The sequence below is a fragment of the Lepeophtheirus salmonis genome, chromosome 10 (genome assembly GCF_016086655.4).
Source record: "Lepeophtheirus salmonis chromosome 10, UVic_Lsal_1.4, whole genome shotgun sequence".
In the NCBI taxonomy this organism is placed as follows: Eukaryota; Metazoa; Arthropoda; class Copepoda; order Siphonostomatoida; family Caligidae; genus Lepeophtheirus; species Lepeophtheirus salmonis.
The window spans coordinates 2,701,846-2,722,470 of record NC_052140.2 but is presented as its reverse complement, the minus strand read 5'-3'; the positions used below and the strand labels follow the sequence as shown (position 1 = coordinate 2,722,470).

General features: G+C 33.4%; 2 protein-coding genes across 2 annotated transcripts; one reads left to right on the top strand and one right to left on the bottom strand.

Moving 5' to 3' along the window:
* Window positions 1-25: 25 nt before the first annotated feature.
* Window positions 26-2,115, bottom strand: CkIIalpha (casein kinase II subunit alpha). The gene is made up of 2 exons (XM_040720839.2): window positions 1,975-2,115; window positions 26-1,900 (listed from the first exon to the last, which is right to left on the bottom strand). The coding sequence occupies exon 2, from the start codon at window positions 1,898-1,900 to the stop codon at window positions 791-793; it is 1,110 nt and encodes a 369-aa protein (XP_040576773.1). The 5' UTR covers window positions 1,975-2,115; the 3' UTR covers window positions 26-790.
* Window positions 2,116-3,523: 1,408 nt separating this feature from the next.
* On the top strand, window positions 3,524-5,659 carry eEF1gamma (elongation factor 1-gamma). Its single transcript, XM_040720838.2, has 3 exons — window positions 3,524-4,779; window positions 4,834-5,267; window positions 5,326-5,659. Exons 1-3 carry the CDS (start codon window positions 4,241-4,243, stop codon window positions 5,604-5,606), a joined length of 1,254 nt encoding a protein of 417 aa, XP_040576772.1. The 5' UTR covers window positions 3,524-4,240; the 3' UTR covers window positions 5,607-5,659.
* The last annotated feature ends 14,966 nt before the right edge of the window (window positions 5,660-20,625 follow it).

The window sequence follows — 20,625 nt, the reverse complement described above, 5'->3', positions numbered from 1 at the left end:
ATCAATAAATTGAATGTACTACTAGTAAGGTATGGCGAACGCATTTATTGGAACAATTGAAGTTAAGACTAAGGTATTATCACAATTCATATTTCATCAGCTCTAATTTAGTGAGTCAATTATGTAAAAAATAAACAAAAAAACAAAAGAAATAATAAATTACCCAGAGTTAAACTCAAGTCGAGGAGATTGCTCAACTCGTGGAAAAAATAGTAACAATGATGTATACTTGTATATATTCATGTGTATTTACAAATTGAAACATACCCCACCAATAATTACAATCTGGATTACGTTTTGTCTTCTGTTAATAGTATATTTCAAGAAACCAAAAATTGCGTGCGAATGATGAAGAGAGGTCGTCGAAGGAGAAGGTATTTAAATAAGTAAAAAAAAGAACATATATGTAGTGTAGTAGGTCAATCTTATCTTATGGAGCCCTCTCTCCTCATCCCTGACAAGACTTTTTACTAAAGGATTTTGTCGGTTAAAAAAAGAAAAAAAAACACAGAAATCGGGCGGATCACACCCTTTCAACTTTCCTTTTTTCAGATGAAACATTTTCAATCGGAAAGAGTAAAATAAAAATAAATTGACAATGACTGGAGAATACCTAGTACACGAATAAATGGCTATAAGATATATAAGAGTACATCCAGCGTATGTATTAATATGTTTTTAAGGGGCAATGTTTACATGGATAAATATATATTTTAGTTTGCTTGAAAAAAATTAGCGAGAAAAATGGGGATGTCATCCTTCTCGGCGAATTAACTAATAAAAACTCAAGTTACTGCGTTCCTTGTTGGGCACCAGAGTTGTTAATGGATCCTGGCGACAGGATAGGGGAGTTCTGAGCTCCGCCAGTACTTGGAATATTACCCGGCGTCGGAGAACTAGACATATTTCCGAGTCGATCCTTTACAATGAGATAGAAGTAGGGCTGACTCATGGCTTCTAATGCAGTAAGTCGCTCCTGATGATCGTAACGAAGGAGTTTATCCAAGAAATCGAGGGCTTCAGGCGTTACAAGATGTTGATTCTCACCATGCACGAATCGCTCCCATCGTTTTCGGGAGTGTCGTCCGAGGATATCTGAAAACCTTGGATCTAACTCAATTTCGTATTTATCCAAGTATTCAAAGAGCTCTTCAGTACCAAGGACCTTTGCTATTCTCACCAGCTGATCATAGTTGTCGTGCCCATGAAAGAAGGGCTCTTTTCGAAAGATCATGGAGGCTAACATGCAACCCAGAGACCACATATCAAGAGAGTAATCGTACATTTGGTAATCCACCAAGAGTTCTGGACCTTTAAAATACCGCGACGCCACGCGGACATTATACTCTTGACCAGGATGGTAAAATTCGGCTAAACCCCAATCAATGAGTCGTAGTTTTCTATTTTCGTGATCGATCATGACATTATGCGGCTTGACATCCCGATGCATGATCCCCAGGGAATGGCAATAGTCTAAGGCTTTAAGTAATTCGTAGAGGTAATAACGGATGTCATAATCGTTCAGGGTTTGGTATAACTGCTTGAAATCCGTGTTATTCACGTGCTCGAATATGAGGGCAGGAGTGCGCGAAACGGGATCCTTCACCACTCCTTGCAGAGTTATCACGTTCGTTCCACCACGCAGATTCTCCAATATCTTGATCTCACGCTTTATCTTCTTCTTCTTCACGGGCTTCAGGGTCTTCACCACGCACTTCTCACTGTTCGTGATGTTGATGGCCTCAAACACCTCAGAGTATTTCCCGCGCCCCAGCTTGCGAACCAGTTGATAGTCATCCTGCTTCCCCCACTCCACCACGTGAGACTCGTAATCCCAGTAGTCGCGAGGACGCTGAGCATTCGAGTCCGTGTACACACGCGCACGACTCACGATTGGCATCTAGGAAAACACAACAGACATTTACACACAACTAACTAATTACTTCGCCTCGCCTCGCCCCCCCATATACTCACCTTACCCCGCTACCCCAAAACACGCTTTGCTCCTCTCCTTCTACTTTTCCAGAGGTCCGTAGCTCCAGATACAGAGTAGAGCCAATCCCAAAGACTCAACCAAGAAAGGCGACACACACACACAACACACACACACACACACACACACAAACACACACACCAACCTCCTCCTCCTCTTTTTTCTTCTTCTTCTTCTTATGCTGCTGCTTCATTCTCAGTTCTCCGGCCCTCACAAACCGCACAGCCAACTCACTCTCCTTCTTTCCCTCTCTTTCTAGCTCAGCTAGCTCAACAGCAGCAAAGTAGCTACTCAATCAGGAGTCCTCATTCTGCATTCACGACTACAACTACTACTACTACAACACAACAAGAGCGCCCTCTACAACTTGCCGTCCAATGACGTCAAACATCTCTTCCTCCAAACTCGGCTATACATCCCATCCACTTCCTCCCGTCATCACCGACCTCATTATAAGAATGATCAATGGGAATAGATCCTTCCAACCCACCAATTGAATCCTCTTACTCAGTACAATTAGATATCTTATACCCTCAGTGACGTCATACATGGCTTAAAGTCGCTTAAGCATTTTGCCGAGAACGTTCTAGCTCCTCAGCTAAAAAAGATGTTTTGATTTATCATCATGCTCTAGCTAATATTAAGGGGGATAATGATTAAAGATTAAAACAAAGCAGTGAAACGTGCTAGATGAGCTGATTCATGGTCGATATGTTATCTTTTTTACCACTCCAGATGTTGTTTTGTACGTCACTTTACTCCTTTTTTTTTTCGTCATTTTCCCTTATGCTATAAGCAACTTTTTATCTCCTTTACAGAATTTACCTTCTTCATTTAGTTGAAAAGGGTAAATTCAAAGAGGCTGGGTATGAGTAACATTTGTAATCACTCCTAGCGGGCGAAAAAAAAGTTTCGCTACGATCACAACATTGTACAAATACTGATAACGACATCCTCTTCGTTTCCTAACTTTGTTTTAACTAATTAATTAATGGGGGGGAAAAAAAGTGAAAACTTCGATGGTGTGATCCAGGAATGTTTTTTTGTAGTAGTTGCATAAATAAAAAGGCCGCTAACTTGTGATTAATAAATAATATTCTTATTTATATTTGCCGGCTCTGCCCATTAATAGTTCCTTACAATGAATGCAAGCATACCATATAATAAAGCATAATATTTTATATAATGCCGGGTTTTCATTTATCCTGCCCGTCTATAATCAGCCTCTCACTCTTTATTTTTTATTCAGGGTTCAAAGAAGAAATATTACTTGGATTCAATTATTTAATTAGTTAGGACCGGTAATGTCGTTATTACTGTTTACATATACACTTTAATCAAACATTTATATAATTAAGAATTGTTGAGCATTTCCCCCATGCATTTTCGTCGTTTTGAACAAAAAAAAAAGAGAATTAATCCAAAGAAGGATTATTATTTATAATTATGAGCCCCTGAGCCGTAGAAAATGAGAGAATAAACATTATACTTGAATCATAATATTTGAGCAATGACTTCAAGTCAATAGAACATCATCGGATCTCCGATCCCGCTATGAATGATCTGGAAGAATAAGTAATTGTTCAGCGTGCTTGTTTCCGCGAGAGTGATTAGAATTACTGATTTCCTTCCTTCCTCGTTGGGAAACTGCTTCTAGCAGCTAGCCAGAATAATAAAAGATATAAATCAAAGTAGGGAAACAAAGACCACGTGATACATTTTCGTACAGATCGTGTGTGAAACTGTTTTTTATCTGGTCGAAGCGTTGAATATTACTTCACAACTAACTATGCAGTCTCTTATGAATTCACCTTTTTAATTGAATGATTAAAGTAAATTCTGTGAAGGTGTTAAAAAGTAGCATACGGCATGAGGGAAAATGACAAAATATGACATCATATAGTGTATAATATAAAACGACATCTTGCGCGGGAAAAAGATAGCTCTAGGACCATGTACGTATCTTTAAAAGCTTGACGCTAGAGAAGTGCATGTATTGAATTAAGACCAAGTGTTGCGTGTGTGTTTCTGTGCTTGTGCTCTCTTTACCCTCCTCTCTGTCTCTCACTCTCTCCTTTTCTTTATTTGAGTTTTCTATGACTATTCTTCTCCCCCCTCCTCCTTTCTCTTTCTATCTTTTGACTCAGCGGATATATTAATATATATATAAAATACTCTCTGATTTCACGTGGCGTTTGTCCGTCGTTTAAAGGTCTTTGTAGGTAGAAGTTGAAGTCGTTGAGAAGTATGGCTTGTAAATCCGGTACCCTCTATACCTACCCTCAAAACTTCCGTGCCCAGAAATGTTTGATCACGGCCAAGTACTCGAAAGTGGACCTGAAGATCGCCCCCGACTTTGTATTTGGGGAGTCGAACACGGAGGCTTCCTTCCTCAAGAAGTTTCCCTCTGGAAAAGTACCTGCCTTTGAGTCGAGCGAGGGTGTGACCCTCACGGAGAGCAACGCCATCGCCTACTTCATCGCGAGTGAGGAGCTTCGCGGAAAGACTCCTGTGGAGCGAGCTCAGATCCAGCAATGGCTCGACTTCACGGACTCCAACATCCTTCCTCCCGCACTCACTTGGGTCTTCCCCTGTCTTGGGGCCATGGCATACAACAAGAAGAGCATGGATCGCGCAAAGGAGGACGTGGGCAAGGCTCTGAAGGTCCTGAACGACCATTTCCTGCTCCACACTTACTTGGTGGGAGAACGGATCTCTCTGGCAGACATCTCACTCACTTGCTCAATCCTCTCTTTATACGTGCACGTCATGGATCCAGAGTTTAGGTACTAACAATCCTTCATCTCCATTTACTTTGATTTCCATCTTTATATTTACAGAAAGCCCTTCCCCAATGTGGAACGCTGGTTCAACACCATGATCAATCAGGTCCATGTCAAGGAAGTCCTTGGAACTGTCACGCTCTGCAAAAAAGTAGCACTAGCCGATGGAAAAAAATTCAACGAACTCATGAAAAACTCGAATACCGCAGCCGAGAGTGTCAAGAAAGCTAAAGCTCCTGCTGCAGCCGCTGCTCCTCCTTCTGAAGAAGCCCCTCCTGCCATGCCCAAACCCAAGGATCCCTTTGAGAAAATACCTTCCGGTAGTTTCGACATGGATGACTTCAAGCGTTTCTATAGTAACAATGACGAAGTTCAATCCGTTCCTTACTTCTGGGAGAAGTTTGATAAAGAACATTATTCCATCTGGCGTTGCGACTACAAGTATGCCGACGAACTCACAATGGTTTTCATGTCCTGCAACTTGATTGGAGGTAAGTGAGTTCATGAAGACTGATTTTAATATATTATGTATATTTTTTGTTAAAAAAGGTATGTTCCAACGTTTGGATAAGTTGAGAAAGAACGCTTTCGCCTCAGTCTGTCTTTTCGGCGAAAACAATAATTCTACCATCTCCGGTATTTGGGTTTGGAAAGGACATGATTTAGCTTTTGAATTGTCTGACGACTGGAAGATTGATTACTCTTCCTACAACTGGACCAAGTTGGATGCCGATAGTGGTGAAACCAAGGATTTGGTCGAACAATACTTCAAGTGGGAGGGCGCTGACAAAGAAGGAAAGAAGTTTAACCAGGGAAAGATCTTCAAATAAATTTGTTTCATTCGAATGACTTACTATTAATATTAAAACATTATAAAGAAAAACCGGACATTGTCTATTTTATAAGTTAATTATTGATTAAATTTTATTTATATGCGGGACATACTTAGAGATCAAATAGGGGGTTGTTAATTGAAGTGGAAGAAAATAGCATTTTAAAATTGTAATATTCGTATTTGACATTTTTTGTATGGAGTAGGAACATCAATTTGTCATAATAATCTTAATATTTCATATGAAAGGCGGGTTTACTTAATTTGGGTAAAGTGCCACGTCAACATACTTGTGTTGTCAAGTCTGCTCTAATGCACTGCATTAGATGTTCAACTCTGAGGGCCCTTTTATAATATATTTTAATAACTCTAAATGATACTTTTGATAGGAAATAAATAAATTGTTGTTAAATTCTCAGGAAATTTCTACTCAAGTATGAAGATTTCCTAAAAGAACTGAGCATATTTTCTCCATATTATTTACGTCATAAAACGACGTTGGTCACTCCTTTTCTAACCGTTTTATTGGTCAAATTATTTTAATTGTGTTTACGAGTGGCGGAATATACTCGAAAAATAATATTTCTCTCGATTATCTCCTAATAATCAATGGTCTGATCCAGGAATACTAAAACGATGTGATTGCCAAGATATTAATGGTCTGATATAAATATAATATAGATTTTTGAATATGTAGAGTCCTTCTCAGATTTATTCATATGATAATTATCAGCCAGTAGAACATACATTTATAACTTTAGGGTAAATTAATGGTAACAGAAGAAAAAAGTATTGGAGCTGGTGTTCCTTTCTTCTTATCTCATCACAAAAAATGGGCTGAACCATAATTAGTAAAGGGAACAACCTTGCATATTTCAAACAAATGGTATAGGCTTAGCTCATTAAAAGTATTCTAATCTTCTTGTTAATTGAATTGCTCATCATCAATGGGTAAGGCGTTTAAAGTTATATTTCTTATTTAATAGATTGATTAATTAAGCCTTACTTAATCATAATACCCTTATTTACGTAATTTATTTATTTTTCAAATTTAGGTATTATTTGTGAAAGGCTTATTTTGATAATCAGCAGTGAAACAACATTTTAAACAAAAAATTTGAAATACAATCTTGATTATTTTAATTTTTCATATGTGGTACATATTGATGTTACTAGAATATGTGCAAAAGAGATGACCAAGAAAACTCCACATACCTCATTTGGTTTGATGGGTATCGAAAAATTCAAGAAGTGATAGGAAATTAATAAATGTGCAAAGGAGATTTTAAAAAACATTTCAAGCCCTCTGATTTCCTATTACACATGGTGGTAAACCATAGCTGCATTACGAATTTGCTGCCTACAAATAAAAGGGAGAAAAATAATGGTATAATTTATTTGTAGAATGTGTGAGGTGCAAAAAGATTCAAAAATGCTTATTCACGAAATGGGAGAGCTAAAATTAAACAAAATTTTGGAATCGTTGATGAGGCGGATTTTTACTGGTCTTCCAATTTAATGAGGGATAATATGATTACAACTAAGTTTGTATATACCATTTATAGACTTTTATCGATCGACACAAAATCAAAAGTACTGAATGAAAGCTTTATCTAATATGTATGATCGGTTTTAAAGGTTACACGGATTTTATATATTGTATTGTTTTTGCTTTTTAATACTTACATGGCTTGGGCATCTGATTTTTAATTATTTTATTCCTTTTTTAATGGATTGCTGTTACTTTAGTGTGTTTGACTTGAGGTCAATAAACTACCCAGATTTTGGGGCCAAGAGAATATACAAAAAGTTAACTAGATACTTTTAACAAATTAAACATAGCTGGTAAAATTAAATGTTTGAGAAAGGGCTTTATAAATTTACTAAAATTGAATGTTAAATTATAAAAGTTAACAAAATCCAAACTATACAATGAACAGATGGATTAACTGCAATTAACTACTAGACAACTTTTCAGAATTATATATTTGCTAAACTTTACCTTGGAAAGTCATCCTGTCATGCATGAATTTGATTGTTCATTTATGAACAAAACTAAATAAGAAAAGATTCTAAATAATTATATCCACCATCCAATATTCTATTATTGCATCATCCTCATCCTAAGTACTCTAAAGGCTTCATCTTATTTTTAAATTCCAACTTTTATAATTTGTTTTTTTAAAACTACTTGTACACGACACTTATTCATTTATCTATGTGAAATTGGTTTCTATGGGAAACTATGGAGTTTTTATATGGTTATTAAATAAACTTCTTTTTGATTATTTCATCAATGAAATTTAAATCGAATCAATTACTACTGCTGAACCAGACCTTATGGAACCAAATACTCTTTTTTTTTTTAAAATTAAACACTAATTATTTACGCTTCAAGTAAGTTCCTGTAACGCAATAACAATCGAAAAACCGAGGCGTTATGCCTTTTCAAACAAAACCCTTAAACTAAAGTATTCTAGTTCTTATCGTTTAAATAACATTTTCTGGGGATTGGATAATCGCATATAAAATGTAAGCGCATATTTGAAATTAAGAAAACATTTTACAAATAATAAAGTAACTTAAATTTAAGCCGAGCTTAGATATATTGACATCATACATTCAATATGACTCATGGGATATGTATTTCATAATCATACAATTCCCAGCTCTACCAAAAATTAGATTGTTCATCTCTTATTATTTAAGTTTCTTCGGATAGGGTTGAATAGGGCTACGGAATTCGAAAAAAATACTAAAATAGTTATAATGATAAAAATGAAGAAAAATAATTTCATGAGAAATGATGAAAATATATTATTCTTAATTGTAAGAAGCATCAAATTTATTATTTATTCTTAAAATATAAAAATAAATGTTTAACTTAAACAGAAACTATTATTTATAAACGACATCCCGCTTGAAGACAATTTCCCAAGAAATGAGAATCCCATATATTTTGTGTGCAATTTACAATTTTGTACAAATTGCAGACTTGTTGTCGTTCACCTTTTTTAATAGTTTAGTTTACTTTAATCGTTCAATTTTTCGAATTCGTTTAGTTTATTAAATTGTTCACATTGAATTCGTTTAATCAGTAACGGTTAACTTTTTAAACAACTTTTTGTTTTAATCAATTTCAGAAAAATATAATACAATCATAGTAAATCGACAAATTTCCAACATTTTTTAATACAGGGGTCGTCAGACTACAAGTTGCAGACCACATTCGTGTGACATGCCCTTTCTGCTCTCTTACATATAAAGCGGCCCTTGGGAGATTAGGAATTGTTGAAATTATTTTGTATTGAATGAGTAAGTGAAGCTGATTTATTTCATCTCGCATAATATAACTATATATTCTTGAACAAAGTTAAGGTGGAGATGAAATTATTTAATTAATTCTATGTAATTTTGAATTAATATCTTCTCATCGCCTTTTCGTTAGTCACACGTTTTCTTCAGATAAAGAGCTGGAAAATATTTAAAATATTGAGACTTCTTAACTACTCCCAAACATCGCAAATGAAGTCATGAATACTCATGTATGTCTATGAAAAATATATATATATATAGATAAATCAAAGTCTTCAAGAAAAAAATAATAAACAATGGATTATAAAAAATATATTGGAAAAAAAAAGAAAGGATCTGAGATAATTTGTTATAAATAAACGAGGAACGGTAAGATATTTTATTATTGTGGTATAATTTGCAATTACAATTGAAGTACAAAGTTGTAACTTGTACATACATCGCAAATTGTACGCAACATATATTACGTCGTTACCTATATTAAACCACGAAACCTTTCATACAAATAGAAACAGAAAAAAATGCACAAAGTCATTTGGTACTTAGCCCATTCTGAGCCTATTCTTCCAAACTGTGGAATTAATATTGAAAAATTGTTGAGAAGAAGTGTAAAAGAAAATATATCTTTTGGAGGAGGAGGATCAAAATTTGGAGGTATAATTTTAAAATAAGGAGCATAGCGACCCCTGTTACCAGGCTCCTTGTAATTTAGAGACAATTGTTGGCTCTAGTAAAGTCGTGTTTTTTTTCGAGTTCGAGTAATAGTTGTATCTAGTGTTGCGTTGGTCTTTATTCAGAACTGAAGACTACAGGTTCAGTCTCGATCCGGTCCAGTTTAGTCATTGGTGACGTCATCCCACATTATTTTTTCTTTTATAATCAGTTTTAGTACCGACTAAGGTGGTGGATCCCACTCCACCACCTTGTTATTGAGAGTCCAAAGGACCGGTCCTAAGACTAGACTAGACCAATTAAATAGGGACTAACACAAAACTACTCGTATTCAACACAAAGTAACCAGTATATTGTAGATAATTCCAAAGGGTCATCCTATTGAAAAAAAGAAGATGTTATCAGGGGAAGTGAAGCCATGGAATAACGATGATTGATCATAATACCTGTAATAATGATCGATGATACAATAAATAATTTTTCTTTTTTTGTTCATCTCATTAATTTCTTGCGTAATAATTTGCCGTTCTACATTACCAATTAGAAGGTAGTTATCAGATTGAAGCTTGCAAATAATATCAAATTATTCCTTCAGATGCAACAAGGACAGAATAATCTCTTATAATTAGTTTTGTTTTGTTTTAATCTTGCCTTTGAAAGATAATATACAAACCTCACTTTAAAGAAAACACAAACATTTAAATTTCATTTTGTCTCCATTAGAAGTGAAATTATGTTATCTTTACTTCCAGGCCTGTGACTAAGGGTAGTCAAAACGTAGAGAAAAAGAACAGTTTGAAGATTAAAAAAGGAAAAACAGCTGGTGTATGTTTGTGTTTTTTTTTGTTCGTTCTTTAATAGATGTTTCTGTTGTTGACATCTCTCTCTGAATGAAAAATTCTTGCCTATTTTTTGTTTAAACGCATAAAAAACTCATCCATATATAATTTAGTACAGCAAAGTTTACATGCAGCATCGAGCGGTTATTCAAGGCTGTACTGTATATTGTGCTCCCTGATGTAAATCATATTCAAATCTTTGATCTATTGAATAACAATGGAGACCTATTTATAAAATCTCACTGGCGTTTTGCATGTAGTATCAAGCTTGTATACAGGGTGTACTCTATATAGTGCTCTCTGATATATATTCAATACATATCTTTGATCCATGAAATAACAATGTAATCATATTAACGAAATCTTACAGGCATTTTGTATGTAGCATCGAGCTCAGCAGCCATGTAGCGGTCTCGAGACTAAAGTACTCCTTAGCTCATCACTGAGGAGTGATGACGTAACATAATTCCCCCCTCATGAGCGAGTGTGCTCATGATATGCAGTAAATAACACAGATGATATCTTGGGTAGTTGTCTTTTATATTTTTTGAGGGAACGTTTGTGTGTTCAACAAGCCCTCAGTACTCTGAGAATGCAGGTACTACCCCTAGTAATCCTGCACCAATGCTACAATAAATGCCAAGGGTAATATTTACCTGAACATTTAACTTTTCATGTTTAATATTTATACATTTTTTCCGCCAAAATTATATAACAAGCAGAAAATCTGGATTGAGTAGTACTATATGTCTGGCCCCAGCCTTCTCCTTGTAATATCAGAAATGCCAACCCCTACACCTGACTAGCTAGCATCATCCCTGACTAAGATATTGTTGTCCAATTTGGCTTTTTTTTTTTCTTCATCAAGTACAACAAATCCAAGTAACAGCCCTTTTTATTTCAATGAACCTAATCAGAAATTGCAAAAAACATAACAAATCATCAGAGGCGCCTGCAGGGGGTGGGGGAATTCCAGGGGCAAAAATCCACAGCTGCTCAAAAAAAAAATTTGAAAAATTAAACTTCACATAATGAATTTTGTGTTTTTTACTAGACAATTTCATATTTAAAATTTAATTTCTCAATTTTCTAAAAAAAATATTTTTTTTTGATTTCTGTGAACAGCTAAAAAATGTTCAAAAAAATTATTATTTAAAGTTTAATTAAAAAAATTTTTTTTTGAGCAGCTGTAGATTTTCGAAATTTTTTCATTTTTGAAATTTGTTTTTGATCTTTTTTTTTTTTAATCCAAAAAGTAAGCCATACCCCCCAAAAAAAAAAAAAAAAAAAATAATAATAATATATATATATATATAACCCGGCAGACACACCTGCTCCCATATATACTTTTACAGCCATCCATAAATCACTGATTTTTCCTAATAAATTCATAGGTTTATGTAATATAATAGTATAGTGATTTGACATAAGCTTTATTTAACAAAAAGTTGGACAAAGTAGATGTGAAATCTTTCATAGAATAAATCCAACTCATTTGAATATTAATAGAGGAAAGTTTGTCTGTCTGTTTATCGATCTATCAGTTTGTGTGTTTGATTGTCAATTCCTGGCTTTCAACGGGCGTGTGTAGCTAATTGTTCAGCGCGTCATATATAAAAAGAAAAGGTTAAATCCATGCCCCTTCTTCACTTACTTCCCCAATATTTTATAAACATATTTGAGTCAATTATGAGCTTTGTATTCAAATTTGTGGTATGAGTTAGGATATATAGGAATTTTAACTACAGTTTAGCACCTTGATTGGATTTAAGATGCTCATATGTATTGTCTCCAATAATCCCCCTTTCAACTATCATCAATTAGTCTCTTATTTTTTTTTAAATATGACGAATAATTTGGCTAATTTAAATACAATTTGAGAGGCCCAAAGGGTTACTCAGAATACTTTGTGGACACTCCATTTTTTTCATATTTGAGTCAATATAGGCTTTGTATTCAAATTTGTGGGATGAGTTAAGATTGATAGGAATTTTACCTATAGTTTTGAACCTTTAATGGATTTAAGATACTTATACAATATGGACCCTTTCACATAAAATCTATCAATTTTTTTTTAAATGTGACGATTAATTTAGGCTACCACAAATGCAAAGGGTTACTCAAAATACTTTCCTGATACTTCATAGGCATATTTGAGTCAATTATAGAGTAATTTATCAAATTTTTGGGATGAGACTAGATCTCACAGAATTATGGCTATAGTTCAATACTATTATTTGATATAACCCTGTATTACCCCTTTCAGCCGCATAATAAAAAAATCTTATTTGGACGAATAATTTTTGCTGCTTTAAGTACAATTTGCGACACACCAAAAAGAAACTATAAGAATTATTTGTTTCTAAAAATTGACGATTATTCGTCTTAGACTACAAATATACTCAATTTTGAGAAAAATCATTCTACTTGCTTTTATGTTGACGGGCTACATACGTATTTCTACATGTATTCATTGTTCCAACTCAAAGTTTCTAAACTGGGGGTCCCATGTCCGCCTTTTTTCACCACCTGAGATACTTATAAGAGATTAAATTTTGAAGGAGTTCCTTCTGATATATTAAAAAAAAACCCACAGATTTAATCAAGCACGGCTAGATATCCTATAAAAACAAACTGAATTATTCCACTTGGGGAATCATTACAGGGGTGGGGTAATTTTTTTTAGGATAACCCCTAAATACCTTTTTGTAAAATTAATTCACCCCAAACTAGGGGCATGATAAGGGCTGTCTGCAGGGGTAGGCTGTATCCCTCCCAATAAAATAAGGAAAATTAAATAGTTGAAATTTAATTTTTCAATTTTTTTTCGAAAAATTTAATTTTCTGTCGATACCCATGGATTATTGAAATTTTGCTCCAAAAAATCTAATATTTTTAGATTTTTTTCAAACAATTTTATATTTGAAATTTCTTATTTAAAATGTTTTTTCGCAGAAATTTAACTTTCTTTTAATAGCTTTAGATTTTTGAAATTTTTTTTCAAAAAATTTAACATTTCAAATTGTCAAAAAAATTAAGTTTTGGTTAATCCCAATTGACCCAATTTTTATTTTTTTCATTTAATTTGTTCTTAATAGCTGTGGATTTTTGAAAAATGTTTCCAAAATTTTAAATGTAATTTTTAAATTTTTTTCCAGAAAATTACATATTTGAAATATAATTTTTGAGATTTTTTTCCAAAAAAAATTAATTTTTGGGAGCAATTGTGGATTTTTGAAATTTTTTCCCAAAAAGTTTAGTATTTAAAATTAAATTTTTGAATGTTTTAAAAGAAAAATTAATTTTTGTATCTTTTTTATTCCAAAAACCTACAACCCCCTCCCTTCCTTAAATACAATCCTGCGGACGCCCCTGATGATGTTTATTTCATTTAACACTAGGAAGTAAAATTCTTTCTTTCTAGTATAGAAATAACATCCCCTCCCATTATCCCTAAAGTTTTCTAAATAACCACTGGTCTAATATGAAGCCAATTAAAGAAAGAAAAATAGAAGTCCAAATACACTAATGTGAAACGTATATTTGAAGAGGGTTTATGATTCCCTGCAGTACACAATACAATCGAGCAGGTATACAATTATTCATTTAAAAGTTTAATCCTTAATAATTTCTTACAAAAAAAAAAAAAAAAATCATCATAAAATATAAAGAACGCTTTCAATGGAGGAACGTGTCTTTTCAAGATTTGAACGATAGAGTGGCTGAGTGCTTAATACTTATTTCATGACTTGAACAGTACAATTTACTCAACAAATTTAACATGGTCTAACAGAGATGAGGACTTGCAACTCCGATTGGACTAGAGCCCCTGTTTTAAAGACTTGCGACTCGACTTGATCCCACCATCAAATACTCGATACTTGACTACAACTAGATACCAAAGACTCACAGCTCGACTTGGATTCGAAACCTAGTATATATACTCAACTCTATAAAAACCATAACAATTTGAAGCCTGCATTATAATTATGGATATAGTAGTTAGTAACTACGTCATTTCAGCTGTTGTAGTTAACATCAAGGACCCATAACGACTGGTCATAGTTCCGACAAATTTTATTAGGACGGGACTGCAGTCTTTTTAGACGGATCCTAGAGTAGGCATGAGGAAGAATTTGTTTTCAACCTAATTCCTTATTCCCATTATAAGAGGCATTTTATTTAAAACTTTATTCGCTTCCTTCAGCGAAGAAATTTAATATCCATTGACAAAAGCCTAACAACGATCCTGTTACGGAATTAACAGGATGCTCCTCTTTAGGAAATTACATAATCATTATATTATGTATCTATTAAAATTCAAAAAGTATTCTTTTTACTACCAACTACAGCTTTAGAAGAAAAGGATTGCATCCGGTGTCTTGATCAATCAATTCTTCGGATTCCTTCACTATATATCATTCACAGTATATCCCTCGCTCCGGATTCTAACTCCAGTTAAGGATCGTATGTAGTCTCTTTCAGTAGTATAATTTCTTTTTCTATTGGGGAAGGGGGGACTATTGATATTTGGATGTAGAAGGAGTTGTTGTAAAGCTACAACTAAGTAATCAAAACTCATGTCTTATTGAGCATTTATCATTCTTGGAGTTGTAATATTTTGCCGTCACAATACACCACTCTTTGAAGCCCTGTATACAAACAGATATAAGTAGGCAACACTCATGCCCTATTGCATTTGTTCCCATCCTGAGGGTCTCGACCTCAACTGGGGTCGCTTAAGGTCTTCTTAAAAGTTGTTTTATTATAGCGAATGTCATTGTGTTGTATTTTTGTGTTAATATCAATATTCCCTTAATAATAATAGTCAACTAAACAAGAATTAATTTTTGAATCAAGAGACAAGTATTTATTAGGAAGGGAAAATATAGTGAGTAATTTTTAAGGTATGGATTTAAGTTAAATGCAGTTGAAGTAGGAATTAAAAAGCCACAATGTGTCATTTGCAAATAAATTATGTGATCCGAATCGATAAAGTCTAACAAAATAAATCTTTGCGTGAACAGGTGTCCAGTATTGTAAAAACAAAGCTGATAGTGTAAAGAAACCACACCATTTCCGAAGAGTTGCTCCTGAAAAAGTTATGCTTGGAGCTGAATATGCTAACTAATTGAATGCAATTTCCGAGTCTTATAATACTGTAACTATTAGCTCCACAAAGTTAGTGAAGGAGGATCAACTCAACTAATTTTGTTTCCTTGGTGTGACTCCAACTTGATCATTGTTGTCAAGAGGTCAGATTTTTTTTAGGAAGGGCTTAGTTTTGGAATTTTTGAAAAAAAGAAAAAAAACAAAACAATTATTTTTAGGATAGCAAATTGAAAAATTAAATTGCTTGGATTTTTTTCTCAAAAATCCACAGCTATCTCAAAAAATTTTAAAAATCAATTGCTATTCTCTAAAAATTTTAAAAATCAATTGTTATTCTCTAAAAATTTTAAAAATCTAAGGGTATTCTTAAAAATTAAATAAATAAAAAAATTCAAAAATCAATTCCTATTCTCAAAAAAATTTAAAAATCCATTGCTATCCTCAAAATATTACAAAAATCTAAGGCAATTCTAAAAAATTAAATTTTTGGAAAAAAATTCAAAAAACAATTGCTATTCTCAAAAAAATTTTAAAAATCAACTACTATTCTTATAAAATTTTAGAAAAACATAATCTATTCTCAAAAATAATTTTTTTTGAAAATTTAGAGCTTTTTCCAAAAAACTTCAGTTTTTTGGAAAAAATTACAAAAAATAAATTTTAAAAGATAAAATTAGAAAAAAAATAATTCAAATATTACTTATTTGAGAGAAAAGTTTCAAAAATACATTTCTATTTCAGAAAAATTTAACTTTTTGGAAAAAAATTTAATTAAATATGAAATTTTCGGGAAAAAATATCAAATATTTAATTTTCTAGTAAGAATCAAAAATTCCAGAATTTGAGGAGGGGGCTACGGCCACTCCAGCCTTTCCCCTGCAAGGACAACCCTTCATATATTGTTTGTTCCGTTTGCCAAGAGATTCATATCCTCACCAATAATGAAGACCTCCATTTTTTATTTGGCTAGTGAGCAGTGGCGTTGCAAGCCCCTTGGAGGGGGGGTCTCAAGTCCAATATTTTACCCCTATAAGGAACACACCATTTCAATCCATTGATAAAACCATGTTGACTACTGACTATAATCATCTTTTTCTCAAATATGCTTCATAATTTGAGGTGTTTTTTCCCTCCTCGGAAGAGGTACAAAGTATTTTTATGGATATTTTGTGAAGTGATGAAGAAGAAAGAGAAGGATGGAATATTATGAGAGACTATGACACTGCTCAATTTCTTTCCACTCCTCCTCCCCATGACAACACCCCTCAGACTTTATCCCCTCTTTGAGCACAAATATTTTATTTTTTTCCAGGTAAAATGTAATCAAAACTTAAAAATCATACTTTTTAGATGGGCTCATTTTCTCTTCCCCATCATTTTCTTTCTTGAATATCATAGAGTGCCTCATTGTTAATAACTATACATACATAAATTAATGCTCATTGTATAGACGTACATATTGATATGAAAGGTCGTTGGATTCTTTATGGATGAGTGAGTTTATCACATCCTATGAGGCTTCATTTTGTGGTTCGTTTTCTGATTGTCTCTAAAGAGAGTGACACTCCATCGAATCAATTGAAGAAACTTAAAATAAAACAACAAACACTTTATTAAAATTAGTGATGGGACGTTTCCAAAAAAAAAAAAAAAAAAAAATATCCCAATGCTGATGTAATTCTTGTAAAAATTGCGGAAATACAATTTGATATTTAATTTTTGTTCAAAAATCCACAACTATACATACAAAATTAAGTTTGTTGGAAAAAAGTTTCAAAAACTCATGGCTATTCTCAAAAAATTAAACTTTTGAAATTTTTTTTTCCCAAAATTCACAGCTGTTTACAAAAAAAATTAATTTTTTTGGAGAAAAATTTAAAAAATTTAAAAAAAAAAAATATTTTATTTATATTAATTTTTTTTGGAGAAAAATTTCAAATATTCAATTTTTTTGAAAAAATTTAAAAATTATGTAGTTATTCACAAAAATTAATTTTTTTGGAAAAAAAATTCAAAAATTAAATTAAATTTTGAATGTTTAATTTTCCATTAAAAAGCAAAATTTCCTTAATTTGGGGGGGGGGAGCTATATTTTCATAACTTAGAAAACTAATAAAAATCCATTAATAATAATACCCGTAATTAATAAGAGTCGGAACGCAAATTAAACATTATTTTCCCAATGCCGATTCCAAAAAAACAAAAAAAAACACCCGATACTGCTCACCCTGTACTGCTTGATCGTGTAGGGGACAGATGACTTGGACACATTGAGGTCTTTCAGGGCCTTGGTAATGCCCATATAGCTCTTCCATTCCAAATGAAGTGAAATGAATGAATGCGATTTGGTTTCATGATGTAGACGTTAGAGGCTCAATAACACGCTTAAGAAAAAAGTTAATTAGCAACAAACATAATTAAAAAAATATATACCCGTCTTGTATAAAAATTAAGTCAAATTTGGTGTTCCAAGCCGATTTAAATCAACTTCTTCATTTGTGAAGACGACAACCTTTGATGAAATAAATAAATGAAATTATTTTTGAAGACTCTCTTGGAGACTCTTTACCCATATCCGTCTTCAGCCCCAAAATAGTCTTCCAAGAAAGTCAGGACAAGCGAATTAATCCAAAAAGTTCAGACCATGATCCATGATGACCCATCCAGAAGCTTCAGCAGCTGAGGTGTTAAGGACCAGCAAAGTGACCGTGAGAGACTACGTGTTAAAGAACCTGATATGCCAGAGCTATAGGATGCAAACTGCTCAGGACATCTATCTAAAGGTGATGGAGGAAATTATACTACCATGGATCTGGTAACAAGACTCGCCCTGAAGTGGCAGAATGAGCACTGCTATGACTTCAATAGGAGGAAAATATGGTCCCAGGAGTCTGGACAATGGATTACTTGTTCTAGTTGAATATAAAAAAATCGAACATCTCGTTCCACCTAGAACACAATTACAAGCATCCCATAAATTTGTATGGTCTGTAAGATACTTCATTAGAATTGACCATGCTGAATATGGCTTTTCACCATTTCTACCACAAGCTATCATAATATATGGAACTTTCCTTTCTTGACATGCCCATTTGGGGCTTGGATATAGTATAAGTCCAAGCTCAAAAGAGGGACCCATGCAAAATTTCAGCCTCCTTGGTTCAACGGTGTGAGAACGTATAAAGGACATTTACATACACACACAAACATTCCTCTCTTTTATATATATACAAATAATTGTTTTTGTGAGTGAGAACCCTAAAGTACTCATGAGTCATCACAAGGTAACTAATTTTTGTATCTTGATATGTTTTTATTTCATTTTTGAGGAGAGAGAACACGTCATTTGAATGATTGAGAGTATTGAGTATTTACGTGTGAGGGACCTCATGAAAAACGTTTATAGTAGTACTGATAATTTGCTTCAAAAATATATAGAATATAACTCCCCAGGAAAACATGTTTTCTTGCCGGTGTTTAATTACGCTGGGTAGTGCCGGGTAATACCTCTAGTATAAATATCAAATACTACAAATTTCAGCAAAAATTGAATTTTCTTCATATATTTTTTATTAAAATTTCTAATTTCAACTAATATTTATGACAAAAATTAAAAAGAAAAACAACTCATTAGTTACCTATTTATTTTCAAAGAATTACGGAAGAAAAATGTATCTAAATACAAATTATGTACAAATAACTTGAAGGTTTTAAAGTAAATAACAAAGACAACTAGAATAGGCTTCTCTAAAAATCAAATTGAGGTATGTATCTCAATTTACTCATACGTTATGGTCGATGATGCATTTTTCTTACTTTTTGTGTAACATTCACCTTTGACCTTAAACAAACAAATAGAGGCAAAAAAAACAACAACCTAATTTCAACTTTGTTGGGGAAGTAATAAGAAGGATCACTGCATCACTAATTACATCCCTCTTTAGAACTGACCATGACAAATATGGTTATTTCACAATTTCTATCAAAAGCCTTTGTTTTTTCTCTTTTAATAGATATTTCGTCCATTCCGTCGTTCACGTGTTTCCTTCATAGTTTATAAGGAAAACAACTTGAATTTGCAAACATCTCAAATGGGTAGTCACAGGAATATCCTTCCCTTACTTGATACAGGTTTGATCTTATCTAGTGGCACAAATTATGATATTTTCAATCCGGAATGACATTGGTGCAAAATCCATAAGACCATAAGACTTCTTATCTCTGAACGGAGCAAGCTCAGACGGTTGGAAAGAGCAAAGAAGATTCTAAATTTTATCAAGGCCAGCAAAAATTCGTGCAAAGTTATGCTCTTTTCACATAGTGTATCAGCTTCGGTAAGACATGTATTCAGAACAAAAAAATCCAGTCGGAACCGTGTTCTTGCGTGTCGTGGAGTCTACCTTCTCATTTTTGTGGAGAGGAAGGCTCAATGCTGATGCTTACATCTACTTCTGGATAAGAAATTACTACCTTGTGTCAGAAAAGAGTGCAGAGACAAATTGGTTTTCACTCAAGACCTTGTGTCACACGCCTAAGACCCATGCCTTCCTGAAAGACAACTTTCCAAACTTTTATGACCTCAACATATAGCCGCCACCCTCTACAAACTCGAGCCCCTTGGACTACTCTATCTAGGCGTTTCGTGAGGAGAGGGTGCGTGCTATACTCCTCAAGGGAGTGTTGAGTCACTAGAGGGTTAACATCAAGATGGACCCAGCTCAAGTCTGACTACATAGACAAGGTCTTCAAGAGATTTAAGCCTCGTGCTGAGGGCTCAGATATTGAATAAAAGTCGCGCCAATCACTTTTTTCAGATGATTTTGTGAGATAAATGTCCTCTCCCTTCAATTTTACTCTAGAAAAATTGAAAAAAAAGAAATGTGTACCACCAAATAAAATGAACTCATTATTTGAAAATGACACTCTTGCCACCCTTAAAAACAGCTCTAAATCCGTTGCCACTGATTCATTAGAAAGAACCAAACAAATACTCATTTGGATATATTTTTTCTCTTCTATTTTTTTTGTCAAATAAATAACAAATAATATTAATAGTAATTAATTATCAAACATAAAATA